Raw genomic sequence first — 20,345 nt, 5'->3', positions numbered from 1 at the left:
ATGTAGATAAATCCAAATGGGCAGCCGTGTTGGTCTGAAGCAGTAGAACGAAGTAGGAGTCAAGTTGTCCTAGGGTTGCCAAGTTTAATTCAAGAAATATCTGGGGATTTGGGGGGTGGAGCCAGGAGACTTTGGGGGTGGAGCCAGGTGACCTTGGGGGCGGAGCCAGGAGACCTTGGGGGTGGAGCCAGAAGCAAGGGTGTGACAAGCATAATTGAACTCCAAAGGGAGTTCTGGCCATCTCATTTAAAGGGACCACACATTTTTTCAATGCCTTCCTTCCATAGGAAATAATGAAGGATAGGGGCGCCTTCTTTTGGGGCTCATAGAATTGGACCCCCTGGTCCAATCCTTTTGAAACTTGGGGGGTATCTTGGGGAGAAGCACCGGATTCTATACTGAAAATATGGTGCCTCTACCTCAAAAAACAGCCCCCCCCAGAGCCCCAGAACCCACAGATCAATTCCCCATTATTTTCTATGAGAATAAGTCTCCATAGGGAATAAGAGTTCCCAGTAGGCATTTCCCTCCCCTCCCCTCGCTTTCTGACGCCCCTGAAGCGGGGGGAGGGCCTCAAAACCGGGGGATCCCCTCCCCCACCTGGGGATTGGCAACCCTAAGTCGCACCTTTAAGACCAACAAAGGAGAGCCCGTTTGGTGTAGTGGTGAAGTGTGCGGACTCTTATCTGGGAGAACCGGGTTGGATTCCCCACTCCTCCACTTGCACCTGCTAGCATGGCCTTGGGTCAGCCGTAGCCCTGGCAGAGGTTGTCCTTGAAAGGGCAGCTGCTGTGAGAGCCCTCTCCAGCCCCACCCACCTCACAGGGTGTCTGTTGTGGGGGAGGAAGGTAAAGGAGATTGTGAGCTGCTCTGAGACTCTTCGGAGTGGAGGGCGGGATATAAATCCAATATCTTCATCTACCTCACAGGATGTCTGTTGTGGGGGGAGGGGAAGGTAAAGGAGATTGTGAGCCGCTCTGAGACTCCTCGGAGTGGAAAGCGGGATATAAATCCAATATCTTCATCTACCTCACAGGGTGTCTGTTGTGAGGGAGGAAGGTAAAGGAGATTGTGAGCCGCTCTGACACTCTTCAGAGTGGAGGGCGGGATATAAATCCAATATCTTCATCTACCTCACAGGGTGTCTGTTGTGAGGGAGGAAGGTAAAGGAGATTGTGAGCCGCTCTGAGACTCTTCGGAGTGGAGGGCGGGATATAAATCCAATATCTTCATCTACCTCACAGGGTGTCTGTTGTGGAGGGAGAAAGGTAAAGGAGATTGTGAGCCGCTCTGAGACTCTTCAGAGTGGAGGGCGGGATATAAATCCAATATCTTCATCTACCTCACAGGGTGTCTGTTGTGGGGGAGGAAGGGAAAGGAGATTGTGAGCCGCTCTGAGACTCTTCGGAGTGGAGGGCTCACAATCTCCTTTACCTTTCTCCCTCCACAACAGACACCCTGTGAGGTAGATGAAGATATTGGATTTGTATCCCGCCCTCCACTCCGAAGAGTCTCAGAGCGGCTCACAATCTCCTTTCCCTTCCTCCCCCACAACAGACACCCTGTGAGGTAGATGAAGATATTGGATTTATATCCCGCCCTCCACTCCAAAGAGTCTTAGAGCGGCTCACAATCTCCTTTCCCTTCCTCCCCCACAACAGACACCCTGTGAGGTAGATGAAGACATTGGATTTGTATCCCGCCCACCACTCCGAAGAGTCTCAGAGCGGCTCACAATCTCCTTTCCCTTCCTCCCCCACAACAGACACCCTGTGAGGTAGATGAAGATATTGGATTTATATCCCGCCCTCCACTCCAAAGAGTCTCAGAGCGGCTCACAATCTCCTTTCCCTTCCTCCCCCACAACAGACACCCTGTGAGGTAGATGAAGATATTGGATTTATATCCCGCCCCCCACTCCGAAGAGTCTCAGAGCGGCTCACAATCTCCTTTCCCTTCCTCCCCCACAACAGACACCCTGTGAGGTAGATGAAGATATTGGATTTATATCCCGCCCTCCACTCCGAAGAGTCTCAGAGCGGCTCACAATCTCCTTTACCTCCCCCCCCCCACAAAACAGACACCCTGTGAGGTGGGTGGGGCTGAGAGGGCTCTCACAGCAGCTGCCCTTTCAAGGACAACCTCTGCCAGAGCTATGGCTGACCCAAGACCATGCTAGCAGGTGCAGGTGGAGGAGTGGGGAATCAATCCCGGTTCTCCGAGGTAAGAGTCCACACACTCAACCACTACACCAAACTTTGGTGTAGCCAGTGGACTTTGGTACCATTACAGCAATTGGAAATTAATTTGTATTTTGAGTTGTGCTGTATTCATGGACGTTTGTAAGAATTTTGGTGAAGAATACATGAATAGGATATAAGAAATATCTGCGGAGCAATTATTTGCAATATATAAGTAAGGCAGTGGTTTATGTCAGTTGTTACTAATCAGTACATTGTGGTTTCCGGTTTTGCCCACCTGGGGATTGGGAACCCTAATTAGGCCACTCCCCCCTGATGTAGCCAATCCTCCTGGAGTTTACAGTAGGCCCTGTTTGAAGAGCCCTATAAACTCTTGGAGGATTGGCTTGGCTACATTAGGGGGGAGTGGCCTAATATACAAAGGAATTCCTGCTAAAAAAATAACCCTGCTCTTGGGAGATTTATATACTGCACTCAATACCATGATTCTATAACTGGGGGAAACTCTGCTATATAAACCAAATATAGCAATAATCTGACAAAAGTAGATTGGACTCTCGAAGGTTTGTGCCCTGCAAATCACGTTGGTCTTTTAAGGATTCCAGGACTGGAATCTCACACTTTTACTGCCCTCTTGAGGCTGCTAAGTAGTACTGACAGCACAAGACCTGTAGAAACAAACACAAAGTTCTGCGATCGTTTTAAAGGACTCTTTTTTACTCTCAAAGATTTATTTATTCATTTGGGGGTGGGGGTGGGAAACCCCTCTGCGTTCTGCCTTTGCAAATTGGTTAAAAGCGGCTACGAAGGAAATGAAATATAGAATAAAAGCGCCAAGATCAACAGGAAAACCAGAAACCAGCTCAATCCCAACAAAAATAAAAATATTTCTCGAGAGAAGTCACTGTAGGAATGCATACCTAAACACAACCCAAAGGTTATAGTGACAAATAATTAATATATTGACAAGCAGTAAACATCCACAATCGTGAAAAGAAGAAGACGACGACATTGGATTTATCTCCCACCCTCCACTCAGAGTCTCAGAGCGGCTCACAATCTCCTTTATCTTCCTCCCCCACAACAGACAGCCTGTGAGGTGGGTGGGGCTGAGGGGACTCTCACAGCAGCTGCCCTTTCAAGGACAACCTCTGCGAGAGCTATGGCTGACCCAAGGGCATTTCAGCAGGTGCAAGTGGAGGAGTGGGGAATCAAACCCAATTCTCCCAGATAAGAGTCCGCACACTTAACCACTACACCAAACTGGCTCTCTCAAGTCCCTTGATAAAAAACAGTCCAAAAATGTCCAAGTTACAAGTGTCAGTTTCCTGTTCCCAAGGAGGAATCAGTGCATCTTATTCCAGCAGATGCTGAAGCCTTTAGTCCTCACACGTAGACAAATACACTTATAGGAACTCTCTCTACAGGCCGTCGACTTCTATTGCACCTGTTTCTGATCTTTATCAATGGGGGATATTCCACAAATATGGCAATAATGAATATCACAATTCTTAAATACAATTCGTAGGGACTGGAAGTCTCCACCAACGTTCTCTCAATTGTGGGTCACACTCATAAATGGCTCAAGAGAAGTCCAGGTGGGGTGAGCATGAGCCACAAGTGTATTTGTTGTGCTTATGTATGTAATCCCAACAAAAAGCAAGAGCTTGCACTCCGAACAGTGTCACGTGTTATTTCCGAAAGAACCCATTTTATACAGTCGCCAGAATGACGGGAAGTAGAAGGTCCACCAAGCCTCCTCCAGCAAGCTAATCAAGAACGTGGAGCCCTCACTGAGGACAGCTGACTTCCATGGAGGGGCTGTGGTTCAGTGGAAGAGCCTCAGCTTTCCACACAGAAGGTCCCAGGTTCAATTCCTGACCTCTCCAGTTAAAAGGAACAAGGTGATGTGAAAGACCTCAGCCTTGAGACCCTGGAAAGCCACTGCCAGTCTGAGTAGAAAACTGATCTTGATGGACACAAAGGTTTGATCAGGGGTGGAATTCTAGCAGGAACTCCTTTGCATATTAGGCCACACCCTCCTGATGTAACCAATTCTCCAACAGCTTACAGAAAGGAACCACAGACAACAAGACAGGTGGCTAGGTTCTGTTCCTGGGTTTATAAAGAACGCAAAAAAGCGAGACAAATAGGCCAAACTGTAAATCTTTTAACAAATTTTAAAGTGACTTTTAAAAAGGTTGAAAGGGTCAAATAATAATCTTTTATATTCTTTTTTACTGTTATAACCCTCAAGTCATCAAATCCTAATATGTAGGCTCTTCGTGGGACTTTTTATAAGGTACTTTTAAGGTCGTTCTAAATTATCTACATGTTCTGGCCAATGTCTGTAATAATAAACTGACTGAGCCTTGTAAGCTCCTGGAGGACTGGCTACTTCAGGGGTGTGTGGCCTAATATGCAAAGGAGCTCCTGCTAGAATTCCACCCCTGGGTTTAATTCCATAGAAGGCAGCTTCATGTGTTCATGTGGTGGCACAACGTAACTACCAGAGTTTGTTTTGTAGCAGGCACTCCTTTGCATATTAGGCCACACCCCCCTGATGTAGCCAATCCTCCAAGAGTTTATAGGGCTCTCCATACAGAGCCTACCATAAGCTCCAGGAGAACTGTCTACATCACGGGGGTGCGGCCTAATATGCAAAGAAATTCCCTGCTAAAAAAAAAGCCCTTGCAAAGAAACCATGATGCCAGCTAGGACATCTGAGCTGTACTTTTGTTTGCTCCTCCTGTCTCTGTATTAGTTGCCAAGTCCAATTCTAGAAATATCTGGGGACTTTGGGGATGGAGCCAGGAGACTTTGGGGGTGGAGCCAGGAGACATTGGGGGTGGAGCCAGGAACAAGGGTGTGACAAGCATAAGTGAACTCCAAGGGAGTTCTGGCCATCACATTTAAAGGGACAGCACACCTTTTTAAATGTCTTCCTTCCATAGGAAATAATGGATAGGGGCACCTTCTTTTGGGACTCATAGAATTGGACCCCCTGGTCCAATCGTTTTAAAACTTGGGGGTTACTTTGGGGAGAGGCACTAGATACTATACTGAAAATTTGGTGCCTCTACCTCAAAAAACAGCTCCCCCAGAGCCCCCGAAACCTCCAGATCAATTCCCCATTATACCCTATGAGAATCGATCTCCATCTAGGGATTAATGAAGTGCTCAGCAGACGTTTCCCTCCCCCCACCACCCCGTTTCTGGCGACTCTGAAGCGAGGGATTGGCCTCTCTACTCACGAGTTGCAGCCAACTTCTTCCAAGTAACACAGACACCCCATCCGAAGAGGAAGCCTTTCAATCAGAGACTGGAGCCTCCGGAGGGGGAAAGTCATATGGTTCTCTGGGGGTGGGGCTTCTCCCCACCGGCCAGCTGACTGGGGGCGGAAGGAGCCTGGGAAAGCGGAAGAACCTCCGCTGGGACCTGGGGATTGACAAGCCTACTCTGTATATAAAATTCAAGTGTGGCCAAAGGCTGGGGCTGCCATCCTCCAAGCGCTAACTGGAGATCTCCCTTTATTGCAACCAGGCCAGGGTGGAATTCTAGCAGAAACTCCTTTGCACATTAGGCCACACGCAGGACATTTTCATGGCAGATTTTTCTTGTTACAGGGTCGTTTGCCATTGCCTTCCCCAGATGGTGATCGTATCACCCCTCAGCCAGTTTGGTGTAGTGGTTAAGTGTGCGGACTCTTATCTGGGAGAACCGGGTTTGATTCCCCACTCCTCCACTTGTACCTGCTGGAATGGCCTTGGGTCAGCCATAGCTCTGGCAGAGGTTGTCCTTGAAAGGGCAGCTGCTGTGAGAGCCCTCTCCAGCCCCACCCACCTCACAGGGTGTCTGTTGTGAGGGGAGAAGACATAGGAGATTGTAAGCCGCTTTGAGTCTCTGATTCAGGGAGAAGGGCGGGATATAAATCTGCAATTCTTCTTCTTCTTCAGCCGCCTCCTCTCCAGGCTAAATGGAGGGAGCCTCTTGGAATGCAGCAGCTGTTCTCTGCCAAAGGGAACAGTACTATTTTGATACATATAAAAAGACAGCAAATATTAATATAAATAAGACAAAAGGCATATTCAGTGGCATTGTATATCTTTATTGTCTACCACCTCAACTGGGTCTCAGCACGGAAAGGGTGAGCGTACTCTTTTTACCCCAGAGATATTCCCACCCCTTTCCAGCCACGAACATAAATCTGGAAGTCATGAGGACCACTGATCTCAAACAAGGATGGTAGGTCAACAGGGATTCTTTGGCTGCCTAAGGTGGCAGCAGAATCATCACAGAACTGAGCTTTGTGGTGAAGAAGAAGTAGAAGAAGATATTGGATCTATATCCTGCCCTCCACTCCGACTCTCAGAGCGGCTCACCATCTCCTTTATCTTCCTCCCCCACAACAGACACCCTGTGAGGTGGGTGGGGCTGAGAGGGCTCTCCCAGCAGCTGCCCTTTCAAGGACAACCTCTGCCAGAGCTATGGCTGACCCAAGGCCATTCCAGCAGGTGCAAGTGGAGGAGTAGGGGAATCAAACCCGGTTCTCCCAGATAAGAGTCCGCACACTTAACCACTACACCAAACTGGCTCTCACTGGTGCCATCTTCCAGTCTTCGGATGATGTGGCCCTCACCCCTAAGACTTGCAGTCTACAATAAACCTGGGAAATACACTGTAAAGAAGAATTAAGGTGTTTCCTCAGGAGGCACGAGGAAACGGAATGATGCCTTCTGACAAAACCGGAGATTCTCACAATTCCAAAGACTCTTCCAGCAGGAAATTAGACGCTTGAACTCTCTGTACTGCACGGCCGTCACGGGGCTTCCCAAGTCCCCTCCGTCTCAGCCGCATGAAGCTTAGCGAGGTTCGGCGCAGATCTCGAAATAGTGAGGCTGCAACGTGCCCCCCCAAATGGGTTCCATGTTTATGTCTTCCACTCCGTCTGGGAAACGGAAAGAGAAGGCCTTCAGGAGGTTGGAGAAGAAAACGAAGAGCTCCGTCCTTGCCAGATTATCTCCCAGGCACATCCGGTTTCCTGTGGGAGGGGGAAAGAAGAGGAGAGGGATGAAGGCCCCCAGATTGCCCCTTTGTTGTAAATAGGGTTGCCAACTCTGGTTTGGAAAAGTTCCTGGAGACTGGGAGAGGGGGTGGAACCCAGAAAAGGCAAGATTTGGGGAGGGGGACCTCAGCATAGTATAAAGTCATACACCTCCTCCAACACAGTCATTTTTCTCCAGGGGAACAAACCGCTATCGTCTGGGGATGGGTTGTAGTTCCAGGAACTCTCCATTTTTGGACACTGACTGAAATTAACCCTTGAAGAAGAACGTACAGTTTGAAACGGACTATATATAGTTAATTATGTCCGTTGGGTTTATCGTGTCTGTTATTCGGGGTCCAGTGGAACAGCATTGGTTCTTGTTATAAATTTTCTGCTGTTGTGAGTTTATTTTTGTATTGTACTTTTGGAATGTTGTATGGTATAATATAGTAATATATAGATACAATATTTTGATACACCTGGAAGTTAAAACTACAAGTGAGAGATGTCATTTAGGAATATAGAAAAAAACAACCGCTGGGTCATTGTGACAAAAATTACTAATGATTACTAATAATACAATTGCAATATTCATATACACAATCTAGCAAACTAACAGTAGATTAAAGAAGAAGAAGACTGCAGATTTATACCCCGCTCTTCTCTCTGAATCAGAGACTCAGAGCGGCTCACAATCTCCTACATCTTCTCCCCCCACAATAGACACCCTGTGAGGTAGATGAAGATATTGGATTTATATCCCGCCCTCCACTCCGAAGAGTCTCAGAGCGACTCACAATCTCCTTTATCCTCCTCCCCCACAACAGACACCCTGTGAGGTGGGTGGGGCTGAGAGGACTCTCACAGCAGCTGCCCTTTCAAGGACAACCTCTACCAGAGCTATGGCTGACCCAAGGCCATTCCAGCAGCTGCAAGTGGAGGAGTGGAGAATCAAACCTGGTTCTCCCAGATAAGAGTCTGCACACTTTACACCAAACTGGCTCGCTAATTAAACCAATTGCTTAAAGCAATGCTCAATTCAGTATCCAGATGCTGCCATTACAATATCATCCCATATGAACTTTGCTGAAAAACTGTTTCCTTTGGAAATGTTTGTGAATTTGGAATATCCCTTGTAGAAGAAACCCTTGAAACAGGTGATTGAAGTCGATGGCCTGTCCTTGGCTTTTCATAAATTGTGATTGTTGATGATGATGATGATGATATTGGATTTATATCCCGCCCTCCACTCCGAAGAGTCTCAGAGCGGCTCACAATCTCCTTTATCTTCCTCCCCCACAACAGACACCCTGTGAGGTGGGTGGGGCTGGAGAGAGCTCTCACAGCAGCTGCCCTTTCAAGGACAACCTCTGCCAGAGCTATGGCTGACCCAAGGCCATTTCAGCAGGTGCAAGTGGAGGAGTGGGGAATCAAACCCGGTTCTCCCAGATAAGAGTCCGCACACTTAACCACTACACCAAACTGGCTCTTGTACGCCGGGATGAAGAGAATTTTGTATCCCTTCAGGAGAAAGGTCTTCCAAAAGAAAGGAACATAAGAACATAAGAGAAGCCATGTTGGATCAGGCCAATGGCCCATCCAGTCCAACACTCTGTGTGACATAAGAACATAAGAGAAGCCATGTTGGATCAGGCCAATGGCCCCTCCAGTCCAACACTCTGTGTCACGTAAGAACATAAGAGAAGCCATGTTGGATCAGGCCAGTGGCTCCTCCAGTCCAACACTCTGTGTCACATAAGAACATAAGAGAGGCCATGTTGGATCAGGCCAACGGCCCATCCAGTCCAACACTCTGAGTCACATAAGAACATTACAAGAACATAAGAGAAGCCATGTTGGATCAGGCCAATGGCCCATCTAGTCCCTCTGTGTCACACAGTGGCCAATATATATATATATATATATATATATATATATATATATATATATATATATATATATATATATATATATATATATATATAATATATATACACATACATACACACACACACAAACACACTGTGGCTAATAGCCACTGATGGACCTCTGCTCCATATTTTTATCTAAACCCCTCTTGAAGGTGGCCATGCTTGTGGCCACCACCACCTCCTGTGGCAGTGAATTCCACATGTTAATCACCCTTTGGGTGAAGAAGTACTTCCTTTTGATTCAAGCGATGATATGAGTACTTTATAAGTACTTTTGATATAAGGGATGATATTGGAACGGCAGCGTCTGGATGTTCAGCTGAGTATTGCTTTAAGCTTTAAGCAATTGGTTTACTCTACAGTTAGTTTGATAGATTATGCATATGAATATTGCAATTGTATTAATTATTGGTAATTATTAGTCATTTTTGTCACTATAACCTGGTGGTTGTGTTTTTCACAGTATCACAGAATTGGAAGGGATCTCCAGGGTCCAACCCCCTGTCTCGGCTTGACTTCGCGAACGAAGATTTAAGAAATCTCCAGGGTCCAACCCGCTGTACAATGCAGGAAACTCACAAATACCTCCCCCTAAATGCACAGGATCTTCATTGCTGTCAGATGGCCATCTAGTTCTCTGTTTAAAAACCTCCAAAGAAGGACAGCCCACCACCTCCCGAGAAAGCCTGTTCCACTGAGGAATCACTTTAACAGTCAGGAAGTTCTTCTTAATGTTGAGCCGGAAACTCTTTTGGTTTAATTTCAACCCATTGGTTCTGGTCCTACCTTATGGGGCCGCAGAAAACAATTCCACACCATCCTCTAAATGACAGCCCTTCAAGTCCTTGAAGATGGTGATCATGTCACTTTTCAGCCGCCTCCTTTCCAGGTTAAACATGCCCAGCTCCTTCAACCTTTCTCATAGGACTTGGTCTCCAGACCCCTTACCATCTTCGTCGCCCTCCTCTGGACCCATTCCAGCTTGTCTATATCCTTCTTAAAATGTGGTGCCCCAAACTGAGCAGAATACTCCAGGTGAGGTCTTACTAGAGCAGAGTAAAGCGATACCATCACTTCACGTAATCTGGACACTAGACTTCCGCTGATACAGCCCAACATTGCATTTGCCTTTTTAGCCACCGCATCACACTGCTGACTCATGTTCAGCGTAGGTTTCCTACCTACCTAGAAGCTGGCAACCCTGAAATAGTGCCTGTCACCACCAGAGTTCCCTCTAAGCTGAGTTAGTGTGAGCTAGCTCACAACTCTTTAGCCTCCAGCTCACGCGTCTTTGTCTCAGCTCAGGAAAAAAAATGAAGAAGAAGAAGAAGATATTGGATTTATATCCCGCCCTCCACTCCGAAGAGTCTCAGAGCGGCTCACAATCTCCTTTGCCTTCCTCCCCCACAACAGACACCCTGTGAGGTGGGTGGGGCTGGAGAGGGCTCTCCCAGCAGCTGCCCTTTCAAGGACAACCTCTGCCAGAGCCATGGCTGACCCAAGGCCATTCCAGCAGCTGCAAGTGGAGGAGTGGGGAATCAAACCCAGTTCTCCCAGATAAGAGTCTGCCCTTTCGAGGACAACCTCTGCCAGAGCCATGGCTGACCCAAGGCCATTCCAGCAGGTGCAAGTGGAGGAGGGGAGGGATCAAACCCGGTTCTCCCAGATAAGAGTCCACACACTTCACCGCTACATCAAACTTGACCTAGAACAAACTACTTTGTTTGTTAGAAAAAGCCCACGTGTTCACTTTACCAATGAAAACAGGGGCCGGTTTCCTCAATCGATGTGGGTTTTCATTCATACATTTTGTTGTCCAGGCATTGAATGCAGCATGATATAACAAAGCACAAGATTGCTAAACGACACTGGACAGAGGTACAATCACAGCCCAGCATGCGCTCAGTCTTCCTTTGTAATCCAATAGCGTTTTCCCCATCCACACTACAGTCTTCCCAGAACCATCTTTGGTAGGATCCTGTTCAGAAAGAATGCAATCCAAGTGTGTCATTGCGCAGTTTGGCTGGGAAGGTGAGCATGTTCAAAGATCCTGCCCGTACCGGCACCGCTTTCACGGGCATGAGAGCCAGTTTGGTGCAGTGGTTAAGTGTGCGGACTCTTATCTGGGAGAACTGGGTTTGACTCCCCACTCCTCCACTTGCACCTGCTGGAATGGCCTTGGGTCAGCCATAGCTCTGGCAGAGGTTGTCCTTGAAATGGCTTCTCTTATGTGACACAGAGTGTTGGACTGGATGGGCCATTGGCCTGATCCAACATGGCTTCTCTTATGTTCTTATGTGACACAGAGTGTTGGACTGGATGGGCTGTTGGCCTGATCCAACAAGCCTTCTCTTATGTTCTTATGTGACACAGAGTGTTGGACTGGATGGGCTGTTGGCCTGATCCAACATGGCTTCTCTTATGTTCTTATGTGACACACAGTGGTGGACTGGATGGGCCACTGGCCTGATCCAACATGCCTTCTCTTATGTTCTTATGTGACACAGAGTGTTGGACTGGATGGGCCACTGGCCTGATCCAACATGCCTTCTCTTATGTTCTTATGTGACTCAGAGTGTTGGACTGGATGGGCTGTTGGCCTGATCCAACATGGCTTCTCTTATGTTCTTATGTGACACACAGTGGTGGACTGGATGGGCCACTGGCCTGATCCAACATGCCTTCTCTTATGTTCTTATGTATTCTTTTAAACCTGAGCTTCAGGCCCCATTTTACGGAAATAGCTGGTAAACATCAGTGCAGTCACCTATAGAAAATGGAACAAAGGCTTCTGGGCAGGTGAAATCCCCATCTTTGTCCAGGAAGTGGCTTGGGTTGAACTGTTGAGGTGTTTCCCATTCATTAGGGTCATGCAAGGCAGAAGCGATGCTTGGGAGTACAACAGTGCCCTGTGGGAGCAAAGCCAAGAATTAAGTTTTCTCCCTCAGAGAAACTGAGAGGAAAAGCCAAGTGGCCCTCATCAGTAAGACCTCCACCAGTAGATTTCAAGGAAATACGTATAATAATTATCAGTTAAAAAGATTTATTTACTGCTCTTCTTTCCACATGGAGACTCAGGGGCTGATAGGCACAGAATTAGACGAATCTGGGTAGAGCCAGTTTTCAAAATCATCCTAAAAGAACGTATTGTAGCTATGACCCAACTCATTATGGTGACCATCAAACGCCTGGATTAACCTCCTTTAAAAGCCCTTCTTGGGTCTTTTATTGTAGCAGGAACTCCTTTGCATATTAGGCCACACACCCCTGATGCAGCCAATCCTCTAAGAGCTTACAGGGTTCTTAATACAGGGCCTCCTGTAAGCTCCAGGAGGATTGGCTACATCAGGGCTGTGTGGCCTAATATGCAAAGGAGCTTCTGCTAGAATTCCACCCCTGGGTCACACACCCTTGATGTAGCCAGTCCTCCAAGAGCTCACAGGGTTCTTCGTACAGGGCCTGCTGGAAGCTCCAGGAGGATTGGCTACATCAGGGGTGTGTGGCCTAATATGCAAAGGAGGTCCTGCTAGAATTCCTTACAGGGCTCTTAGTGCAGGGCCTCCTGTAAGCTCCAGGAGGATTGGCTACATCAGGGGTGTGTGGCCTAATATGCAAAGGAGGTCCTGCTAGAATTCCTGACAGGGCTCTTCGTACAGGGCCTGCTGGAAGCTCCAGGAGGATTGGCTACATCAGGGGTGTGTGGCCTAATATGCAAAGGAGGTCCTGCTAGAATTCCTGACAGGGCTCTTCGTACAGGGCCTGCTGGAAGCTCCAGGAGGATTGGCTACATCAGGGGTGTGTGGCCTAATATGCAAAGGAGGTCCTGCTAGAATTCCTGACAGGGCTCTTCGTACAGGGCCTACTGTCAGCTCCAGGAGGATTGGCTACATCAGGGGTGTGTGGCCTAATATGCAAAGGAGGTCCTGCTAGAATTCCTGACAGGGCTCTTCGTACAGGGCCTACTGAAAGCTCTTGGAGGATTGGCTACATCAGGGGTGTGTGGCCTAATATGCAAAGGAGGTCCTGCTAGAATTCCTGACAGGGCTCTTCGTACAGGGCCTACTGAAAGCTCTTGAAGGATTGGCTACATCAGGGGTGTGTGGCCTAATAGGCAAAGGAGGTCCTGCTAGAATTCCTGACAGGGCTCTTCGTACAGGGCCTACTGAAAGCTCTTGAAGGATTGGCTACATCAGGGGTGTGTGGCCTAATATGCAAAGGAGGTCCTGCTAGAATTCCTGACAGGGCTCTTCGTACAGGGCCTGCTGTAAGCTCCAGGAGGATTGGCTACATCAGGGGGTGTGGCCTAATATGCAAAGGAGGTCCTGCTAGAATTCCTGACAGGGCTCTTCGTACAGGGCCTACTGGAAGCTCCATGAGGATTGGCTACATCAGGGGGTGTGTGGCCTAATATGCAAAGGAGGTCCTGCTAGAATTCCTGACAGGGCTCTTCGTACAGGGCCTGCTGGAAGCTCCAGGAGGATTGGCTACATCAGGGGTGTGTGGCCTAATATGCAAAGGAGTTCCTGCTAAAAAAAAAAAAAAGCCCTGGCTCTTCTGGATATCGTTACTTTATAGTGTTTCTTCAAAACTTCCTCAGTCCAGTGAAGACTCCTAGTTCTCCAGGCCTCGTTTCAATTATATTTATTGGGTTTCAAAAAGGGATGCAAGGAGAGAAAGGGGAAATGGGAGAAGGTAATAAAGAAGAAACTTAAATTCAATAGCATAAACATTTCTACTATCTCAATTCCTACATTGCCATTCATAATACCTGTAAATCTGTTACCACAGTTCCTTTTTAAAAAGCGTATATTACCATCATAAGGTTATTAATTGTAATTTCAAAGTGTTGGTATTGACCTTCAAAGCCCTATATGGCCAGGGACCTAAGGGACTGCCTTTCCCCATATATACCCCAGAGAGCACTGCGTTCGGGAGCCCAAAATCTGGTATCCATCCCTGGACAAAGTGAGACCAGACTAAGCTCTACACGGGCCAGGGCCTTTTCAGTGGCAGCACCGACGCAATAGAATGCTCTCCCAGAGGCCACAAGAACCCTGCGGGACCTCTCCCAATTCTGCAGGGCCTGTAAAACCAAACTCTTTTGACAGGCCTACAACTAGGACTGCCAACCCCCCCAGTCCGGGTGGGGAATCTCCTGCCCGGGAGGTTCTCAACCAGCCTCCCCGCATTGGGCCGGTGGGGGGAATCTCTCCCTGCGATGCCGCCACTCGGATGTGACATCATCAAAATGACAGCGCCTGCACAGGGCCACTCTAGGCGGTTCCGGGAAACTCTATGGTTTTCGCGGATGGTCTAGTCATTTGGGAGGTTAAAACTCTATGGTACTTTTGGCTAGAGCATCTGGGGAAAACCATAGAGTTTTCCTGGAAACGCTTAGAGCGGCCCCGTGCAGGCACTGCCATTTTGATGATATCACTTCCAGGTGATGTCATTTATCGTGTGCCCAAATGTCCCCCACTGGGGGTTGAAGAGGACTTGGCAACCCTACCTACAACAACTAATGTGGGATGAGGAGGCCACTGCTATGCTGTTGAGCAATACTGTCTGTAAGACCGCTAACAGATTAACAGAAAAACGGAGAACTGAGGTATCTATATAAACCACCTGTGTTACAAAATCTTTTTCATAGCACCAAACGTTTGGTTTTAAATTGTTTATGTATGTTTTTATCCTTTTACAACTGTAATTCAAATTGTTTTATTATGACCGTTAGCCACCCAGAGTCCGCTTTCAGAGTGGGCGACATATAAATCCAAAGTAAATAAAATAAATAAAGTAACTACAATTCTAGTTGCTATGGAGGTCTAAATCATATCATAATACAAAGTCTTCTATACTCAAAAGATTGTTTTAATCCATTCGTATAGTGAAGTCCAAAGTTCCTTTATATCTTAATTGGCGCTTTCTTTCAGAATACCAGTCAAAATGTCCATTTCTGCTGTTTCCGGTATTTTTTCCCGAAAGTTCTTCTTTAGGGAAAAAAGATGTTATATCTATTCTGTTCGCTGTTGCAAAAACTGAACTAGCAACAAAGTGAAAAGATAAATATCCTCCATCTTTGAAGAACTGGAAGGACAAAATATGGGATTATTTTATTTTAACGAAACTGGTTTATTCACTTCACAGTGTTCTCCTCAGACTTTTGAGGTAAAAGTTATGATACCTTGGTTACCGGTTGTGACTTACCTTATGAATAATAGTATTTTACCTCAAAATCCTGTATGTCACAATTTGATATATTTCTAATGCTGATTGTAAGTGAAGCAATTTTTTCAATACATTTTTTTTGCATATTAAAAAAAAAAAATTCTACTTTTGAAGGCACTTCTGCCCGCTTCCAGTGTTTAGCATATGTTATTCTGACTGGGGTAACTATATTTAAGATCAAATGCTTAGCTTTTCTTTGGTCTATTTTGTCTCCATTCCTACTTGCATCTGTTGAAGGGAGCATTGGCTCTTCCTTCAAGTTTATACCCACCCCCAAAATCACCGTGCTTCTGGACTTGAATCTAGAAGGTTAACGAGCAATTCAGAGCCTTTCACAATCCTTGTGATATTGTTGAGAGTGTAATCTGGTCCAGATAGGGTTGCCAAGTCCAATTCAAGAAATATCTGGGGACTTTGGGGGTGGAGCCAGGAGATTTTGGGGGTGGAGCCAGGAGACATTAGGGGTGGAGCCAAGATCAAGGCTGTGACAAGCATAATTGAACTCCAAAGGGAGTTCTGGCCATCACATTTAAAGGGACGGCACACCTTTTCAATGCCTTCCTTGAAGGATAGGGGCACCTTCTTTTGGGGCTCATAGAATTGGAACCCCTAGTCCAATCTTTTTGAAACTTGGGGGGGTATTTTGGGGAGCAGCACTAGATGCTATACTGAAAATTTGGTGCCTCTATCCCAGAAAACAGCCCCCCCCCCAGAGCCGCAGATACCCATGGATCAATTCTCCATGATTTTCTATGGGAATAAATCTCCATAGGGAATAATAGAGTTCCCAGCTGACATTTCCCTCCCCTCCCCCCACTTTCTGATGACCCTGAAGCGGGGGGAGGGTCTCCAAACCGGGGGATCCCCTGCCCCGACCTGGGGATTGGCAACCCTAGGTCCAGTGTTTGGATGTGGGCTTGGAAACTATTTCAGTAGCAATTTGACTGCTAAGCCAATCCCTAATCAAAGTACAGGGAGAAGGTCTACCACAGAAACAGTCAAATGCATGGACTGTACTCATGGCTGGTGGGAGTTGGCCAAGTAGGGGGCCGCGTAGGGCACCACCTGGCCTAGAGGGCGCCGGTAGGTGCCCCTTCTCCACACGCGCAGTGTGTGTGCTCCTTGGAGCCTGCCTTCCCCGATGGAACGCAACCTCCATGGAGCACAGATGCTGCCTCGCCAGTTTTGCCTTCCCCGGGTCTGTTACAGATCTGCGAAACACGACAGCAGCCGGCACCTGCGCTCCTCAGAGCCCAGCAGGGACAAATTAAACAATTGTAAAAGCTGAAGAAGAGCCAATTACAGTGTCTAAAAATTGGCTCCTATTGAAATTGTATGGTGGCACTCATCCCTCCTACTCTGCTTTAACAGAGCCATGAGGCGGGAGCCATAACTCAGTAGTAGAGCATCTTTCTCGCATGCGCAAGGTCTTGTCCCTGGCACCTCCAACTAAAAGGATCAAGCGGAAATGGTCAGGCCATGTGAAGGTCTTGTCCCTGGCACCTCCAACTAAAAGGAGCAAGCAGAAATGGTCATGTGAAGGTCTTGTCACTGGAACTTCCAACTAAAAGGATCAAGTAGAAATGGTCAGGTGAAGGTCTTGTCCCTGGCACCTCCAACTAAAAGGATCAAGTAGAAATGGTCAGGTGAAGGTCTTGACCCTGGTACCTCCAACTAAAAGGATCAAGTAGAAATGGTCAGGTGAAGGTCTTGTCCCTGGCACCTCCAACTAAAAGGATCAAGCAGAAATGGTCATGTGAAGGTCTTGTCCCTGGCACCTCCAACTAAAAGAATCAAGTAGAAACGGTCATGTGAAGGTCTTGTCCCTGGTACCTCCAACTAAAAGGATCAAGTAGAAATGGTCATGTGAAGGTCTTGTCCCTGGTACCTCCAACTAAAAGGATTAAGCAGAAATGGTTATGTGAAGGTCTTGTCCCTGGCACCTCCAACTAAAAGGAGCAAGCAGAAATGGCCATGTGAAGGTCTTGTCCCTGGCACCTCCAACTAAAAGGATCAAGTAGAAATGGCCATGTGAAGGTCTTGTCCCTGGCACCTCCAACTAAAAGGAGCAAGCAGAAATGGTCATGTGAAGGTCTTGTCCCTGGCACCTCCAACTAAAAGGAGCAAGCAGAAATGGCCATGTGAAGGTCTTGTCCCTGGCACCTCCAACTAAAAGGAGCAAGCAGAAATGGTCATGTGAAGGTCTTGTCCCTGGCACCTCCAACTAAAAGGATCAAGCAGAAATGGTTATGTGAAGGTCTTGTCCCTGGCACCTCCAACTAAAAGGAGCAAGCAGAAATGGCCATGTGAAGGTCTTGTCCCTGGCACCTCCAACTAAAAGGAGCAAGCAGAAATGGTCATGTGAAGGTCTTGTCCCTGGCACCTCCAACTAAAAGGAGCAAGCAGAAATGGTCATGTGAAGGTCTTGTCCCTGGCACCTCCAACTAAAAGGAGCAAGCAGAAATGGTCATGTGAAGGTCTTGTCCCTGGCACCTCCAACTAAAAGGATCAAGCAGAAATGGCCATGTGAAGGTCTTGTCCCTGGCACCTCCAACTAAAAGGAGCAAGCAGAAATGGTCATGTGAAGGTCTTGTCCCTGGCACCTCCAACTAAAAGGAGCAAGCAGAAATGGTCATGTGAAGGTCTTGTCCCTGGCACCTCCAACTAAAAGGAGCAAGCAGAAATGGCCATGTGAAGGTCTTGTCCCTGGCACCTCCAACTAAAAGGAGCAAGCAGAAATGGCCATGTGAAGGTCTTGTCCCTGGCACCTCCAACTAAAAGGAGCAAGCAGAAATGGCCATGTGAAGGTCTTGTCCCTGGCACCTCCAACTAAAAGGATCAAGCAGAAATGGCCATGTGAAGGTCTTGTCCCTGGCACCTCCAACTAAAAGGAGCAAGCAGAAATGGTCGTGTGAAGGTCTTGTCCCTGGCACCTCCAACTAAAAGGAGCAAGCAGAAATGGTCATGTGAAGGTCTTGTCCCTGGCACCTCCAACTAAAAGGATCAAGCAGAAATGGCCATGTGAAGGTCTTGTCCCTGGCACCTCCAACTAAAAGGAGCAAGCAGAAATGGCCATGTGAAGGTCTTGTCCCTGGCACCTCCAACTAAAAGGAGCAAGCAAAAGTGGCCATGTGAAGGTCTTGTCCCTGGCACCTCCAACTAAAAGGATCAAGCAGAAATGGCCATGTGAAGGTCTTGTCCCTGGCACCTCAAACTAAAAGGATCAAGTAGAAATGGTCATGTGAAGGTCTTGTCCCTGGCACCTCCAACTAAAAGGATCAAGCAGAAATGGTCATGTGAAGGTCTTGTCCCTGGCACCTCCAACTAAAAGGAGCAAGCAGAAATGGTCATGTGAAGGTCTTGTCCCTGGCACCTCCAACTAAAAGGACCAAGTAGAAATGGTCGTGTGAAGGTCTTGTCCCTGGCACCTCCAACTAAAAGGACCAAGTAGAAATGGTCGTGTGAAGGTCTTGTCCCTGGCACCTCCAACTAAAAGGATCAAGCAGAAATGGTCATGTGAAGGTCTTGTCCCTGGCACCTCCAACTAAAAGGATCAAGCAGAAATGGCCATGTGAAGGTCTTGTCCCTGGCACCTCCAACTAAAAGGATCAAGTAGAAATGGCCATGTGAAGGTCTTGTCCCTGGCACCTCCAACTAAAAGGAGCAAGCAGAAATGGTCATGTGAAGGTCTTGTCCCTGGCACCTCCAACTAAAAGGAGCAAGCAGAAATGGCCATGTGAAGGTCTTGTCCCTGGCACCTCCAACTAAAAGGAGCAAGCAGAAATGGTCATGTGAAGGTCTTGTCCCTGGCACCTCCAACTAAAAGGATCAAGCAGAAATGGTTATGTGAAGGTCTTGTCCCTGGCACCTCCAACTAAAAGGAGCAAGCAGAAATGGCCATGTGAAGGTCTTGTCCCTGGCACCTCCAACTAAAAGGAGCAAGCAGAAATGGTCATGTGAAGGTCTTGTCCCTGGCACCTCCAACTAAAAGGAGCAAGCAGAAATGGTCATGTGAAGGTCTTGTCCCTGGCACCTCCAACTAAAAGGAGCAAGCAGAAATGGTCATGTGAAGGTCTTGTCCCTGGCACCTCCAACTAAAAGGATCAAGCAGAAATGGCCATGTGAAGGTCTTGTCCCTGGCACCTCCAACTAAAAGGAGCAAGCAGAAATGGTCATGTGAAGGTCTTGTCCCTGGCACCTCCAACTAAAAGGAGCAAGCAGAAATGGTCATGTGAAGGTCTTGTCCCTGGCACCTCCAACTAAAAGGAGCAAGCAGAAATGGCCATGTGAAGGTCTTGTCCCTGGCACCTCCAACTAAAAGGAGCAAGCAGAAATGGCCATGTGAAGGTCTTGTCCCTGGCACCTCCAACTAAAAGGAGCAAGCAGAAATGGCCATGTGAAGGTCTTGTCCCTGGCACCTCCAACTAAAAGGATCAAGCAGAAATGGCCATGTGAAGGTCTTGTCCCTGGCACCTCCAACTAAAAGGAGCAAGCAGAAATGGTCGTGTGAAGGTCTTGTCCCTGGCACCTCCAACTAAAAGGAGCAAGCAGAAATGGTCATGTGAAGGTCTTGTCCCTGGCACCTCCAACTAAAAGGATCAAGCAGAAATGGCCATGTGAAGGTCTTGTCCCTGGCACCTCCAACTAAAAGGAGCAAGCAGAAATGGCCATGTGAAGGTCTTGTCCCTGGCACCTCCAACTAAAAGGAGCAAGCAAAAGTGGCCATGTGAAGGTCTTGTCCCTGGCACCTCCAACTAAAAGGATCAAGCAGAAATGGCCATGTGAAGGTCTTGTCCCTGGCACCTCAAACTAAAAGGATCAAGTAGAAATGGTCATGTGAAGGTCTTGTCCCTGGCACCTCCAACTAAAAGGATCAAGCAGAAATGGTCATGTGAAGGTCTTGTCCCTGGCACCTCCAACTAAAAGGAGCAAGCAGAA

General features: G+C 47.6%; 1 protein-coding gene across 1 annotated transcript in view; it reads right to left on the bottom strand.

The window, feature by feature from the left end:
* Window positions 1-6,288: 6,288 nt before the first annotated feature.
* Window positions 6,289-20,345, bottom strand: part of LOC132574444 (cytochrome P450 2J6-like) — a 52,009-nt gene continuing 37,952 nt past the window's right edge. The window contains exons 8-9 of the mRNA XM_060242798.1: window positions 11,947-12,088; window positions 6,289-7,242 (exon numbers count right to left, since the gene is read on the bottom strand). Of these exons, the coding sequence (XP_060098781.1) occupies window positions 7,064-7,242; window positions 11,947-12,088 (321 nt within the window). The 3' untranslated portion in view covers window positions 6,289-7,063. The remainder of the gene's footprint in view (window positions 7,243-11,946; window positions 12,089-20,345) is intronic.

This window comes from Heteronotia binoei, chromosome 6, assembly GCF_032191835.1.
Source record: "Heteronotia binoei isolate CCM8104 ecotype False Entrance Well chromosome 6, APGP_CSIRO_Hbin_v1, whole genome shotgun sequence".
NCBI lineage: Eukaryota > Metazoa > Chordata > Lepidosauria > Squamata > Gekkonidae > Heteronotia > Heteronotia binoei.
Note: the sequence above shows the minus strand (reverse complement) of the source record. Positions and strands in the feature narration are given on the sequence as shown.